Here is a 15,351-nt window from a genome sequence, read left to right as displayed (position 1 = left end):
CTTCGTTTAAAAATAAAAACCTCGCTCACTCTCTTTCTCTGTCTCCATTTATACACGCAAACATACCTTAGTATACTGGAACAATCCATTTTACTTAGATAACTCTCTTTTGCTCACATGTAAAGAAAATGTTCTTGAAATAAATAAGGTTCTATTTTTATCAGCATTCCCTCAAAAAGAGAAACTTGACTAATATAACGTTACTTTTCTTTTTACAAGTGTAATTGTCAATTTTTTAAAATTCTCACTTCTTATCCCCAAACATGAAAATAAAGACATAAAACACATGCACAAAATAAAATTCAAAGCTGAAAATAAATGGTTTATTTAAAAAATAAGCAAATTTACAAATCAAATGGAAAATGGAAAATATAAAAGTACATGAATAAAATAAAAAAAGCAATCAAAATATTAAAACCTATGGAATGAAAATGATAATTGGCAAGTAGAGTGGTGCTTTGTTTCCTAAAACAATGACGTGCTTTTTTATTAGAATCCTAGGGCATCATCTGCGTTACAATAAAGAAGAGATTTAAATAAATTTTATATAAATGTGTAATTACACACTTTATATATCATGGGTCTTTGTGACCCTGGATACAGAAGGTCTTTAGATCATATATTTACAACCATTATTATTTTTTTAACATTAGGGACATGCTTTTTCTTTCTTTTTAAGTTAAAATTATGTTTTCTCATCTTCCTCAAATGCTTGTATTAGGTCTCTTCTGGGACAGCACAGAAACAAACAAAATAATCTTTAAACAAAATTTTCTTAGGATGAGACATATCACTTAGATTTGAGATGTTTTAGATTTTAGCATTTGGAAAAGTTTAGTACCAAAGACAAGGAACATAAATAGGAAAAAAAATATATCAAGGAGTTTCTAGGAGTATCCAATAGGGATTGCGATAAATAGGGAACCCAAAAGTGCAAAAAAGGTGCAGCATTGACAAGAGAAAGGCCTCTTGGTGCTGAGTATATCCCTCATTTTCCTAGAACTCATGCCAGAATTGTTATTCAAAGATCATCTGGAGTCAGCTCTCATCTGGGTCTTGTGAGTGAAATATTAACAAGGGGAGCAATTGCAGCTTATAACAAAGAAAAGCATTAATAACTTAGATCCAAGAGTGACTCGATACAATAGTTTTACAGTCAGGAATTCAGAGGTGAAGATTTTTCAACCTAAAATAATCGATAACTCTTATATACAGAAATAATTTACTGTGGACTTTAATACTGCTGAAGGCACTTAAATGTAGAAAATAGTTTCAGAATTACCCTTCAACATTCATGGGCCACTGGGATAAGTGCTTTCTTAAATTATGAATGATGGTGCTTTTATAATATAGACTCATTATTAGGTATTTTCCTTTCCTTTCCTTTATTACTCACCAGTCCAAATAAAAATTTATCTCTCCAGTACATGAGCACTGAGATGAACATGGCTTACTTTCTAAATATGACACTAGGATTAGCAGGTGATCAATTAATGCCATATGGCTGGCTACTACTTAGTGTGGTCATGGAAGCTCTATGTGCAACAGTTTCCGATGTACTCAGTTCAACTGCACTCATTTATACTAACTTAGAGAAGTCAGTTATTTATATTACCTCAGGGGAGGCAAGCACTAATGGCAACTACCACTTTGTGAGCTACAAATTCACAAATAATATTAATATACACAAAATACTGACACAAGTGCATTATGGTAAAAATGTAATTTAAAAACTGGAACAAGACGTCCAGTGGTCTTTAAATGGCTATTTAAAGTCGAATTCATATATATACGTATATATAATGTATATACACATATATGTAATTCACGTGCGGCTACATATGTATCCTGTCTTTATGTAACATAGATATTCAACACTGTAAACTCTAGACTTTGTTTTCACTCTTCCTGGTCTTTTGAACAGCAGAGTTTTACTCAAACAAACACATGTTTGATTTGCAGTGGCTTCTCAGAATGACTTGTTTGCAGGTAAGTATAGTAACTTTTCCAGTGATAATAATACAGAAAATACTGGGAATTCAGTTAATTCTCTTAAAATATTAATGCTAAATGCAACTTTTAAGGTCACTGAGTTTAACCTCCACATTTTACAATGGGGGGACAGAAAGAAGTGAGGAGAAATAACTTTCCCAGTATTTCTACTTTGGCAAGGCTGGGATTAAAACACAAATTGCCAAACATCCATTCTGTGCTTTTATCACAGGTCAGAAAATGCCCTACAGGCATTTTTCTGATACATGCACATGCACACGTGCGTGTGTGTGTGTGTGTGTGTGTGTGTGTGTCTATGTACATTAGCACCATTAGGAGAAGTTTCCTTTTAGACAGAAGCAAGGGTGGAGCCACCTTCAAATGCTGAACAATGGCTACCTAGTACAACAGATAAGGAGATGAAGTGATAAGTATGGGTCAACCTGCAGATAATCAGGAGTTTACAGTCATAAAAACAGAAAGTACGATATATTTTTCAAGTTTACAAATATGACATCAATTACCTGAGCTGGAGGTCAAGAGTGGGACAGTAGGACAAAATGCAGGCCCACGCTTTAAAGTCAACTATAAGCAACATTTTCCGCTAGACTGCTTTGTGTCGTCCTAAGCGGGTGGCAGTCACACCGCGGTGGGATGTCGTGTTGGGCCACACAATGAGCCAAAGAGCTCACTGGCTTGAACTAAACGAAATCAAGGCCCTGGTGATCTTCTAAATGGATGAGTAAAAATAAAACCAAAAGCAAGCAACACTCAGAAACTCATAATCACCCCGATTAACAGATGACTTATTTTTAAGGGGTCATTAAATCCATGGGAAAAGGCTGCCCCATGATGTTATGATGAAATAAAGGAACCAGAGGTATATAGGAAAGGGAAGGGGAAAGTTGCACCCACCGAGTCTTTGCCAGCAAAGAACACAGACCTCAGAGTCTGTTGAGACCGGTGACAATATCAACCTAATCTTCAGTGCCGCCTGAGAAAGCAGCGCAGCCAGTCATGCTGTCACCCTGAACTTATCCCTATGGGGTAGCTTTAACAGAATTTTTTTTTTTCTGCCCATGAAATAATAAAATCAGAATAAGAGAAAGGGGACATCTTCTTTCCTGGAGTAGCCTTGGTACTTTTTCCCCCTTTCATTGCCCCCCTTCACACATTCTTTAAGGACGAGTAGGAGAGGCCTTGCTCGCTTCTGCTGGACCACCTGGGGCTTTTCTTCACTGGCATGGCTACCTGCAGCTGCTTCCAGAACCTGCCCTGTGGGTACTTGGATTTCTCCCCTTTCCATTTAATGACCGTGAGCACCGTCTTAGCCCTCTTCAGCTCCTTCACCTTCGTCTCCTTCACAGCTTTGTACTGTACTAAAATGACGCTGATGCTGCCCCGAGAGGCCATGTTTTCTAGGCCAGCCTTGAGCTCCAGGAGGGCTTGGGTTCCCTGGAGCACGTAGTTGGGGCTTAGGACAACCAGGAGGCGTCTGCTTTTCTGAATGAAGCTCAAGGTCTCATCTGTGACAACTGGGAAAGAAAACACCAGGGGGATTAGTGTGCGCCGAGAACTCCCCAAACACATGGGGGTGAGTGGAGGGACCTCAGGGCAACAGGCTAAGGAGGAGGTCAAACTTGTCACCAGCGATGCTTTGCACAGCTTAATCTTAAACCCAATCACCTGTTCACTAAATGCCACTCTCCTCAGGGAGAATGTAAACTGCATACACAGATGCCACCCCAAAAGGAATTCCAGGCAGATACAAAGCCAAATAGTGGTATATTTCTGTGATCTCAGGCTTCACAAGCATGACTTGGGACACTAGGAATAGGCAGTTTGCACCAAAACCAATTTCTTTCTATTATGTGGCATGCATAGCTCAATCAAATCAGCTCCTGGGCGCTTTCTCCCCAAGGACGTTCATGTCCTAATGCTCCAAAACCCATGGACTTCAAAAAGACATATTTTAGTGTCAAAATCCTAGAAGTTAATTTTTTGGTATAACAGGACAAGAGGTGAACCTTCATTTTGTAAAACCCTTTTCTATTGCCAGACTAGTTATCACTGTCTTTGGAAAAGGAACTTAAAAAACTGCAGCCAAGTGAATGGCATTTTGGCTGGCAACACATTCTCAGCTCAGCTTTCCAATCCACTCTCTGCTCTGGAGCCTAAATTAGTCTCTGACTCTTTCTCCTTAAACTCCTATCATTACTGCGAAGCCATTTGTTTCAGCAGCTGTTAGCTGATGTGTCTGCTCTCACTAGCAGGCAAATGCTTTCTTTAGGTCAAAAAGAAGGAGAAAAAGCAGGAGACAAAATGGAAATGCAATATAATTTTATTCTGCTGTCAAGGGTTCCAATTAATACCTGTTACTAAATTTTGGGACTTAGCCATCTCCTTATGGTCTGCTTATCAAGGATTGTATAATTCTTTACCTGGGGTTCAGGCAGGAGCCAACTGCAGGGAATGCACTAGTGTTGTGGAAAGCTATTTCATGGCTTGCCACAGTCCCCTAAGCCATCATTTTGCCCTTTAATCTTCAGGGCTACCGAGGCAGTGTGGGAAGAACTGCAGCCTGGAGGAGAAACCAGGAATAAGTAATAGGCTACTCCAGGCAGCCTCCAGGAATCTGACCATGTATCAGCATGAAAAGAGACTCAGAGGCAAAGAAGATTAAGTAAGAGTAAAAGGCAAAACCTCCAACTATCAAAAGCAAGATGCAAGAGTAACTATGTGGAATTTGAATTCTTCAAAGGACAATCAACCCCTGTTGGAGAGACTTAAACTGTTATATCTCTTTATAAAACTTTGTCGACAGTAGATAAATATTTGATGAATGGCTATATGAATGAATAAACAAATGAATAACAATTTGGGAGACCTGAAACTTAAAGTGAGGGGAATGTATTATTTGACTGTATAATCAGGTCATCATTTTCTTGACAAAGTTATACCATAGGAGGTATCCTCTGTAGAACACAAACACGATGGGCTTTTGAATTGTGATTGGGAAGATAAAATAAGTGATCCAGCTATTTCAAAATGAAAATAAAAAATTAAGTCTATTTTACACCTCAATTCTCCAAATAACATTAAAGAAAATGTATTAAACAAATGATTAGTGCAATCAGGATTTTAGGGGAAGAAAATCAGTTCACGCACTTAAGATTAGAGACATTTTGTGCACTTCAACAGTACAAAGTTTAACAATGGGTTTAGCAATGCTACTTCTATCTTTATTAAAACAGACTCAATGGACCATTACTGTGTGTGCACTGTTTGGACCTGAAAATGAGAGACATACTTTTATTTTAAACATTTAGCAATTTGAGCTTCTTAAAAAACTAGATTATACTAGGCTTCATGAGATTTTAAACCGTATGTCCAATGTGTAAGTGGTGACAAAAGAAGAAACAGATCCACGGAAAAGGGAAATTTGAGTAGCGATGCTGTACTAGAAAATCAAGGTGAAGAAAAGGAAATGAGCAAATGCTAAAGGGAAATAAGCTAATTATTCCAGTGGTGATATAATGAAAGATTTCATGTACTCTCTTCTGCAATTCAGGTTTAGTGAAATGGAGTAAAACTCAGTCCTAGTAAAAACATTTTGTTTTAGCTAGGTCACCTTTCATAATAAAGAATATTGCTAACGTGACTTGGCAAATATTTTAGTAAATTGATGCTAAAAAAGCTAAACCTAAAAATCTAAACGTGAGCAAATAGGACGTGTAAAGCTGAGGCATGTCACAGAATTCTAATCCACTGTGCAACCACACTTTTCTGCATCTAAGTCTTAAAACTTAGTTATCATAAACTCAGCTGGAATAGTTTACATTTTATAACAGTTTTATTCCTAGGCAGGTCTCTCCTGCATTAATCAAAGAATTTGATGCTAAATGTCCAAAGATGCCAACATACAACTACTGCATGACTCCTATACATGATCCAAAAGCAAAGGATACTCTTTGCTTTTCAGGGTAGTATAATTTGTACTCATCTGAAATACCTACTTCCCCCAGGCAGGCTGTCTCGGTCAAAGATGCACAGCTTGTATCCAAATTCATTCTCCAAAACTCCACGGAGTGTCAGTAATACAAATTCTTCTTCTTCAGCATTCCTTGCATAGGATACATAAATATCATACTCCTTCCCATCTAGCAAAAGGAACACCGATCCAATAAAAATTAGGAAAGTTTCTCAATAGTACTGTATTTTTTTCTGAAACAAAATTTTTGCAAATTAGACATTTTTTCTTTTTACATGTACAAATGATCTAACAGATTCCAGTGTGATTTTTTCATCTGGGACATTTCTCCAGACAAAATGACTATTTTAAGGTATAATTGAAAATTTTATCTGATGTGTCTTCTACTCTCATCTCATTGAGTTCAGTTTTTGTAGTAGAGAAGGAGTGAGGTTTGGCCCATCCAACCGTGAATTAAGAGAACCAGAAAGCAAATACTTGGTCAATCTTAGGTGCTAGCAATAAATACCGTGCACAAACTTTCTAGTACTTGCCTTAGTCTATAACTTAATAATATTATTAAAATTGTAAATGGAGAAAACTTTTTGAAAGTTTCTTAATTACTAATATCTGAAAAGAACTGGAATGAAACATATATTCAGATTCGTTAGAATCTTTCCCAAAATTGCCTGATTATAAAAATCACCATTCATCAAAAATTATAGAATCTGTGTCTCTTCTACAAATTCACTGAATCAGAATCTCTATGGGACAGGCCCAAGAACCTGCATGTTTAAATGTCCCATCCTTAACAATAGGCAGATTTGCACTAAAGCAGCATTTAGCAAACTTTAATATGTTCATGAAAAACTTAGGAATATTGTTAAAATATGGATTCTGCAAAGGTTAAAATATATCGAGTAGATGAAAATACTAGTGGTCAATGAGAGGGAGGGGTAAGGGGTATGGTATGTGAGCTTTTTCTTTTTTCTTTTCATTTATTTTTCTGGAGTGATGCAAATATTCTAAAAAATTATCATGGTGATGAATATACTACTATGTGATGATATTGTGAGCCACTGATTATACACCATACATGGAATGTTTGTATGTTATGAATGTTCATGTTTGTATGTTGCTTTGGTTAGTCAATAAAAAAAAATAAACTTTTAATCATTTAAAAAATGTATGAACACCATTAATGATTCTAGTTGTAAGTAAATTGAACATTGTTTCTTTTCTATAAATTCCTATATCATGAAATATTTGATTCATGCAAATAAAGTAAGCAGAAGCTTGTTTAATTTTGCCATCTTGTTCTAGATCACCAATCACGGTTAAACACAGAGTGTTTTTACAGAACACAGAAATGATCTTTAGCATTAAAAAAGTATTGAAAATATTAAATGTATCACAACATTTACTCTGAAGCCCATTTTTGGCTGCTTGGTCAACATAGTGTAGGCATGACAATTGCTTAATATTTCTTTTTTGTGAAATTTCCTGTATAGCCTTTTGTAGTATTACTACAGGTTAATTTGAGTTGAGGAAGATAATCTTTCTCAAACAATATTACATACTTTTTATGGTATTACAGATCTGTTTTATGTTGTTAACACAACAAACTGCTCTAGGATGTATACTATTGCTTGCCATAAAACATACTTTATTAGGCCCATGTTTTGTGCAATTTTAAAGAGATGATTTTCTGTTAAGTGTAACTATGTATATGCAATTAAGAAACACATTTTCCACAACTAAAATGTACATTATTTTTTTCAAATGCTTATCACTGATATTTATTGTTACTTTTGTTTCTGCACATCTGGAGTATGTTCATTTTCTGTGCATGCTTAATTTATGTCTACCATGTACAATATTAAATTTTTATTGTATATTAACTTCTAGAAAGAGCAAATAAATGAAGATTATCTTCAGGTGCTTGATAAAGTAACTGAAAATGTATTTTGTAGGAGGCGGTTTATTGTCACAAATTGTACCTGCCAAAATTTTTAAATGTCTTGTAATAAAAAAAATATGATGGGAAGAAAAAAAAAAAGCATGAGTTCTGATTCAGCAGAGATTAGGTCTGAGAGTCTTCTAATAAGCTTCCAGATGCTGATGTTGCTAGTTCATGGGTCACCCTTTGAATGCCAAGTGTCTGGAACCACGCTGTCCAACAGAGCAACCTCAAGCCACACGTGTCAACTGAGCACTTGAAATGGTGGCTGGTAGACTGAGCTATGTCGTAAATTTAAATACACTCCAGATTCCAAAGACTTTTAGAAATCCCCCCTTTTCACAAAAAAAAAGCTGTAGAGTACCTCTTTAACATTTTAATATTAATTACATGATGAAATGCTACTTTGAATACATTAGGTAAAAATAAGATGCTCTTACAATTATTTCACCTATTTCTTTTTTATTTTTTCTAATGTGGCTACTAGAAATTTTAAATTCCGTCTGTGGTATGCATTAGGTTTCTAAATGGACAGCACTAATCTAGATTAAATCACAGACTGAGCCAAGGAAGTAGAATCATTCACGGTGGAAAGATTTTCAATATTAAGACCTGAAACAAAAGGTAGTCTGATTAAAATCTTCCAGTTAGTTCAGGTGTTATCAAACCAACATGTTTTCCAAAGAATACAGTGAAAGGGGGTTTACATCAAACTTCTATTACTCACCTAAAATGGTTTCATCTGTTCCAAAATGAGCTCGGTAAAACAGGACCATCTCCAGCCAGTAAACGTGGTAAACGACAATGAGAATCACCACCAGCAGAACTGTCACGCCAAAACCACAGGCCAGCTCCACTGTGTATTTTGGAGTTACCACTGGAGGGAACAACAAAGAGAAAGAATTGATTTCCACTTCGCGATCGCAGAGACCCACCATCCTGCGAACAACTGGATAAGTCAAGCATCTGAGCTGTGCTTTCATGTGTGAACAAGCAGCGATAAAATGGCAGGGCTTACACTGTTTTGTATTACTAGACTGTGTCTTATATATCTTCTTATTCCCAGCACTTGGCATAAAAGGTGTTTCTGACTATCAGATAAACTGGAATACATTTTGATGATGTACAAATTAAAACAGAATCTTAGCATTAGGAAGGATTTAAAAGGTCATCTATTGCAATTCACAAACTGATAGCTGAATTTCCTTAAAAATATTGCGCCATTCTGGCCTCTGTCCACCCATCTGGAGTGATGGAGCACTCACCCGCAGCAGTCCATAACACTGGTGGAATTTTAGTTGTCAGAACAACTGAATTGAGAGAAAATCTTAATGTTTTTCCATTAGTCTTAATAATCTTACTTTTATCCTTCAATTCAGTGCCACATGTAAGAAATGTGATTCCCTTCTTTAACATTTGAAAGCAAGCCTAAAAGATCTTCTTTTCTTTGGGCAGAAACAGAGAGCAACTAATAAATGCTGAATATTTATGGCTCGAATGGCCTAAGTCCACTGTCCTAGAATCTACATTCCAAGAACTGGCTTGTAGTATGTGAGTTTGGACAGATCTCCACATTATCTGCTTTATGGTTTTATATTGTAAGGACCTTAATAGTTTCTTTGGGATTATCAGAAAAAGAATGAGGTGATTCCTGCGTACCTAAATAGCAAATATTCTCAGTCCCAAAACCAAGATTCATTTCAACCAAACCACCACACAGTTTTCCAACCTCATTTACCGTTGCTCTCCTCGAGCACAACAAATTTAACTTCATGTCTTTGCTCACACGGTGACTCCTGGCGGGAAGAGTACTCTCTCTTTCGTTGGAGACTTAGTTTTCAAATCCATGCTCAAATGTCTTTTTTTTTTTTTGCATGGGCAGGCACTGGGATTCAAACCTGGGTCTCCGGCATGGCAGGTGAGAACTCTGCCACTGAGCCACCGTGGCCCACCCTCAGGTGTTGTTTTTTATAAGCTTTCTTAGAAAAAGCTCTTCTTGCAATCTCATTTCTGCCAGATAAAAATTCTCCCTGTCCACTTAGTTTATAATTCTATTACATTTTTATTCTCTTTATTGCATTTTAAGTTGTCTATAGGTCTGCTTTCCACTCCCTCTCTTACCACACTACATATTCCAGGTCTTTTGGCAGAGACTGTCTCTTTATCCATCCTAACTCTAGAACATCTAATGCCTCCAAAAACATTTCCAGAAATAGCATTTTATTCTTTGAGAATATTTAAAAGAAACCTAGTACTACGCCATGTATCAGCAACTGCATTTGGCTGCTTTGTTAGTTTGTGATTATGAGGCTTGGAAATTTGAAGAAGAAACAATATTTACTGGATCTGAAGCATGAAAGGCTTACATATGAATTAGTTCGATTTGATAGTTACTTAACATCTGCTATTTGTCACAACCTGTTGGGGACACAATGGCTGACAAGACAGAAAGGGTTGCCGTCCTCTTGGAGTAAATATTGTTAACACAGGAAGAAAATAAATAAGGAAACAGATAAATCAGCCAATTAGTTTTAGATAGTGATAAGTGCTACAAAGGAAATAAACCAGGGTAATGTGATAGAGTGCCCGAGAAGTGGAGCTGGGGCAGGGGAGATGTATTGGGTTGATGGTGAGGAAAGTCTTCTTTGCGGGATTGAGTGTTTGCTCAGCCAAAGAACAGAAGAATTTTGTTCAAATCTGGGTCTGTTATTGAGGCTCCTTGGCTCTCAAATCCAGGAATCTTTGCACATCACTGCCATGAAGTTCAATTAATGATCATATACTAGTGAAAAAATCCTTTTATAACAGGTATCCAACCTGAGGGAGAAATGGCAAGCAGTCTGGAGCTGAGCCTGAAGTTTCATAATTAAAAGGCAAACCACAGAGTTCCAAGTTTATTATCCTAAACTCAAGGTATTAATTCTGCCGGTTTAACCTGGGACTCAGCAGTACGAAATTATTATCAGATACTCTTGAACTTGTTCCATGAATAATGGTGCTTTAAAATAGGAAAACTCCATCATAAAATGCCAAGAAACTATGGCAATTCAGTTGTGGAGGATTTACTAAGATCAATTCATGTAGCTGGCATGAAAATCACTGCATCATCAGTATTTCTGACTACACGTTATTGTAGCAGTACACTGGGGTAATTCCCACTGTCATTTTCCTTATTTGCTCAGTTATTTTGGCTCCTCTGAGTGTGGACATTTCTTATTTATTTATTTATTTATTTGGAAAAAGGTCACAGTGGCCTCACTTACCTGAAATTGATTTTTCTAGTGTCAACAGAGATCTTGTTTTAATGATCAAGGGATCACTTACCCTCATACACTTCCCTCTGCCACTTTCATTTTACAATTATTTTATTTCTGATGTGGCTTTTAAATTTTGGTTTGTTTCATACAATCACAGATATCATATTCACAGGTTGCATCTTGTGGGGTATATTAAGGACTGCTTAATGCTACTTCACTAATTGATTCTTCAGAAAAATTGTGACTTTCTAAATGGCTTGAGTCACATGCAGGGCGTACTCTACAAAGCTTTCTTATAAAGTAGTGCTGTTTTGCAGGGAAGGGATGCCCTTCAGCCAACATTTTCTATCTCACGCAGACTCTTTAGAGATTTGGATCAAGATTTTATTCTGATGCAATCCCAGACCAAACATGAATTGCAGCATCCAATTAGGAAAAGGTGATGCAATTTGACCAAACTGGACATCCAAACTGCTCTTCTCATCAATCTTAGCGATAATCTGTTTTAGAATGTAGACAAATTCAGGCATCTGCTTTGTTATGACACTGCAAATCAGAACTCCCTCCATCTCTTTTGCAGTTCCATGTAATGACTGGTTCAAAAGTCCTAGTTTCCAAACACCCTTAGTTAAACCAGTTCAACATCTCAGCTTCAGCCTGTTCTATTGTTCTGAGTTCTTGGTCTGTATCATGGTTCTCCTTAGAAACATAAGTTATTCTCCTCACCTTCATTGTTATAGTATGTGATCCAGTGAGTCTCCCAGCCAAATTTCAAATGCTTGGACTTCCAAAGATTCCTTGCTACAGATCTCCTGGCCATTCTTTGTTAACTACTGGAACTTTTTGCTAATTTTGGGACTGTGGCAATTATCAATTTTCTGAATAACAACAAAGAAAATACTTTATTTAAATGACTGTAAACCAGAGACCAATCTCAGAATGGACCTCTAGATTTGATCTGTTTGGCTATCATAGTGCTTTAAAAATGATTTTGGAATTCAGCTTCTGGCCTTAGAGCAGCAACTGATACCAGACTATCTTCCCTCCCTAACACTGGAAATAACAAACAGAACCATGATCTGTGAGAGAAAGAAAAAAACAAGGTAGGTCTCACGCTTTCCCCAGCTTTTTGCCTGAAGGCACTTCTGCATTGTGGCACAGAAAGGGAGACCCAAAGACAGTCCAACATACAACTAAAAAAACCCCTCAAAATAGGACTACAATCAGAAGAAAAATCAACCAACAGGAACAGACCAAGAATTGGCAAAAATGATGGCATTAGCAGATCAGCACTTTAAAACAGCTACTATAAATATGTTCATTGAATCAAAAAAAAATCCATGGACATTATGAAGAATGAATAGGTGATCTCAACGGAGACATTTACACAGAAAATATGGAAGTTAAAAACTGAAAAATGCAATTCGGAAATTTAAAACAATTCATTAGATAGATTGCAGATTAGACATTTTGTTAGGAAATATCGGTGGGCACTAGAAACTATCCAAATTGAAATAGAGGGGAAAGGAAAGAAATGAAAATTATCACAACTTCAATAACCTGCGAACCAACACAAAGTAGTCTGGAATACTAGAAGAAAAGGGAGTGTGTGGAGGCAGCAAAACATAGTTGAATAAAAAAATCGCTGAAAATTCTCCCAATTAAATGAAACCTATAAACTCATGGACCCAAGCAGGTGAGCGAACTAAAAACAAAATACATACTTACAAATAAAACTTCACCAAAAGATATCACAATTTAATTGATGAAAACCAATGAAGAAACAATTTTCTAATCTGACGAAGAAAAACAAACACCATACATAAAAAGGGAGCAATGACAACTGTTGTATTCTCATTAGAAATAATAATAGCCAGAAGACAAAGGATTAAAATCTTTAAAGGCCTGAAAGAAAAAAACACTGCCAATCTAGAATTAAATATAGGGACTATAGTAATACATGTCAAAATGATAATCTTTCCAATGAATTGTGTTGGAACATCTGGATATAGATAAGAATTAAGAAAAATAAAACAACTTTGCTCCCTACCTTACACTATACCATAAGGGTAACAATTGGGGAGGAATCATAGACCTAAACTACATAAATGAAACCATAACTCTTTTATGAAAAGACGTGGTAAATATTTTAGAGAAAAACACAGGAGAATATTTTCACAGGTAACAATAACAGTTAAAGAAAATTAAATAACTTATACCCTATCAAAATTAAGAACCTCTGATTATCAAAACATTCATTACAAAATGAATGGGCATACCACAGATTGGGAGAGAGTATTTCAAAACATGTATCTGAAAAAGGACTGGTATCCAAGATGAAGAACTACTGAGACTCAAAAAGAAAAAGACAAATAACCCTGCTGTAAAATGAAAATTGTGAACATATGCATCACAAAAGAAGGCATACAAAATACATACAAGTAGCCAAAGAACTGAGGACATGAACATGCATTCAGTCTCTTGTCATTGAAATTAAAAATAAAACTATAATGAGGCACCACCACACACCAAACTGGCTGAAACTAAAAAGACTGACAACAATAAATGTTGGAGAATTGCAGAGCAAGTGGAGTTCTCACACACTGTTGATGAAAGTGGAAAAGACTTGGAAGTTTCTGATAAAACTAAGCCAGCAGTTCCATTCATAGGTACTCACCATAAGAAGTAAAATCAAAAGTCCAAATGTCCACAGTCACATCTATTTATAAGAGCCAAAAAATGAGAAATAGCCCAAATGTCTCTAACAGAATAATGAATAAACAAACTGCAATATATTCTTTTAAATAAAATCTTACTTGACTCTGAAAGGAGCAAACCACTGACAGGTACAACAGCATGAGTGAAGATCAAGAACATGTGCTGAAGGGATACAAGGGTGGGTCAGTGGTAGAATTATCATCCACCATATGGGAGACCTGGGTTCAATTCCCGGCCTGAGCGCTTGCTCCCCACCACACCCTCCCCCCAAAATTCAATAAATGGTGCTGCAATAATGGGATACTCACATGGAAAAATAATGAAATGTGACCCCAACCACATAGCATACAAAAAAAAAAAAAAAAAAAAAAACCATGTGCTGAGTGAAAGACAGGAGCTTTACACAAGAAGAGATTCTGTAAGAGTCCATGGATATCAAGCTCTACAAGAGGAAAAATAACCCATAGTGCAAAGAAATATTAGAGCAGAGGTTGGCTCAGAATGAGGAGATGGTGGAGTTAGGTATTGACTAAAAACGGCTATGAGGTTGCTCTCTATAGCGACAGTATTATTCCATATCTTAACAATTTAGCTTATACAGATATATGCATTTCTCAAAAATTACCAAATGGCACATGCAAGAGTTGTGCAATTTATCACTCTATGTAAATGTTACCTTAAAAAAACAAAGAACAGTCAGTAAATATTATCTAATTGATGATAAGATGTTTGAATATTTAGGAGATTACCAATTTCTACAATTACTTTGAAAGGTAACAAAAATAAGATGAATTGATGGATGAAGAGAGACATGAAAAGATGAATAGGTATGTGATAAAAAAGATAGAAAATATTAATGGTAACATCTATGTGGGGAATACATCTTCTAACTTTTCCATATACTTGAAAACTTGCTTGATAAAGTGTTAAAAGGTTAAAATCAAGGTGAAATAAGACATTTTCAAAGTTTAAAAAAGCTAAGAGAATTTGTCATCAGCTGACCTGCACCAACAGAAATAACTATTTCCTCAAACTATAATTAAATGATATAAGAAATAAATAATGCAAGAAATGAAAACTATGTGCATAAATATTTTAAAATATTTTTCTCAGTTCTTAATTTCATTAAGAGGTAGTAGATTACTTAAAACAAAAATAATAATATATATAGCACTTAGAAGCAAAATTAAAATGTATTTAAAATAGCACAAAGAACAATAGGAAAAAAATGGAAATATGTCATAAGGTTCTCATAAAATATGTGAAAGGTATTATTCAAGATAAGCTATCCTAAGTTCAAGATACACACTGTAAATCCTACAGAAGTAAATGAAAAAAGAACACAGAGATAGAGCCAAAGTCAATAGAGGTTACAAAATGGAATAGATCAATTAATCTTAAAAAAGAAAGCAGAAGGGAAGTAAAGAATAGATGAAACAAATAAATAACAAATA

The 15,351-nt window shown here is 35.8% G+C and overlaps 1 protein-coding gene across 3 annotated transcripts in view; it reads right to left on the bottom strand.

Moving 5' to 3' along the window:
- Positions 1-296: 296 nt before the first annotated feature.
- The window catches only part of IL1RAP (interleukin 1 receptor accessory protein), a 152,196-nt gene continuing 137,141 nt past the window's right edge, over positions 297-15,351 (bottom strand). For all 3 annotated transcript variants that reach the window (XM_077117878.1, XM_077117879.1, XM_077117877.1), the window contains 3 exons: positions 8,650-8,799; positions 6,009-6,152; positions 297-3,527 (listed from right to left, as the gene is read on the bottom strand). In XM_077117878.1, coding sequence (XP_076973993.1) covers positions 3,160-3,527; positions 6,009-6,152; positions 8,650-8,799 — 662 coding nt within the window. In that variant the 3' untranslated portion in view covers positions 297-3,159. The remainder of the gene's footprint in view (positions 3,528-6,008; positions 6,153-8,649; positions 8,800-15,351) is intronic.

Source organism: Tamandua tetradactyla, chromosome 10 (genome assembly GCF_023851605.1).
Source record: "Tamandua tetradactyla isolate mTamTet1 chromosome 10, mTamTet1.pri, whole genome shotgun sequence".
NCBI lineage: Eukaryota > Metazoa > Chordata > Mammalia > Pilosa > Myrmecophagidae > Tamandua > Tamandua tetradactyla.
The sequence above is the reverse complement of the archived record's forward strand: the minus strand, read 5'-3'. Positions and strand labels throughout refer to the sequence as shown.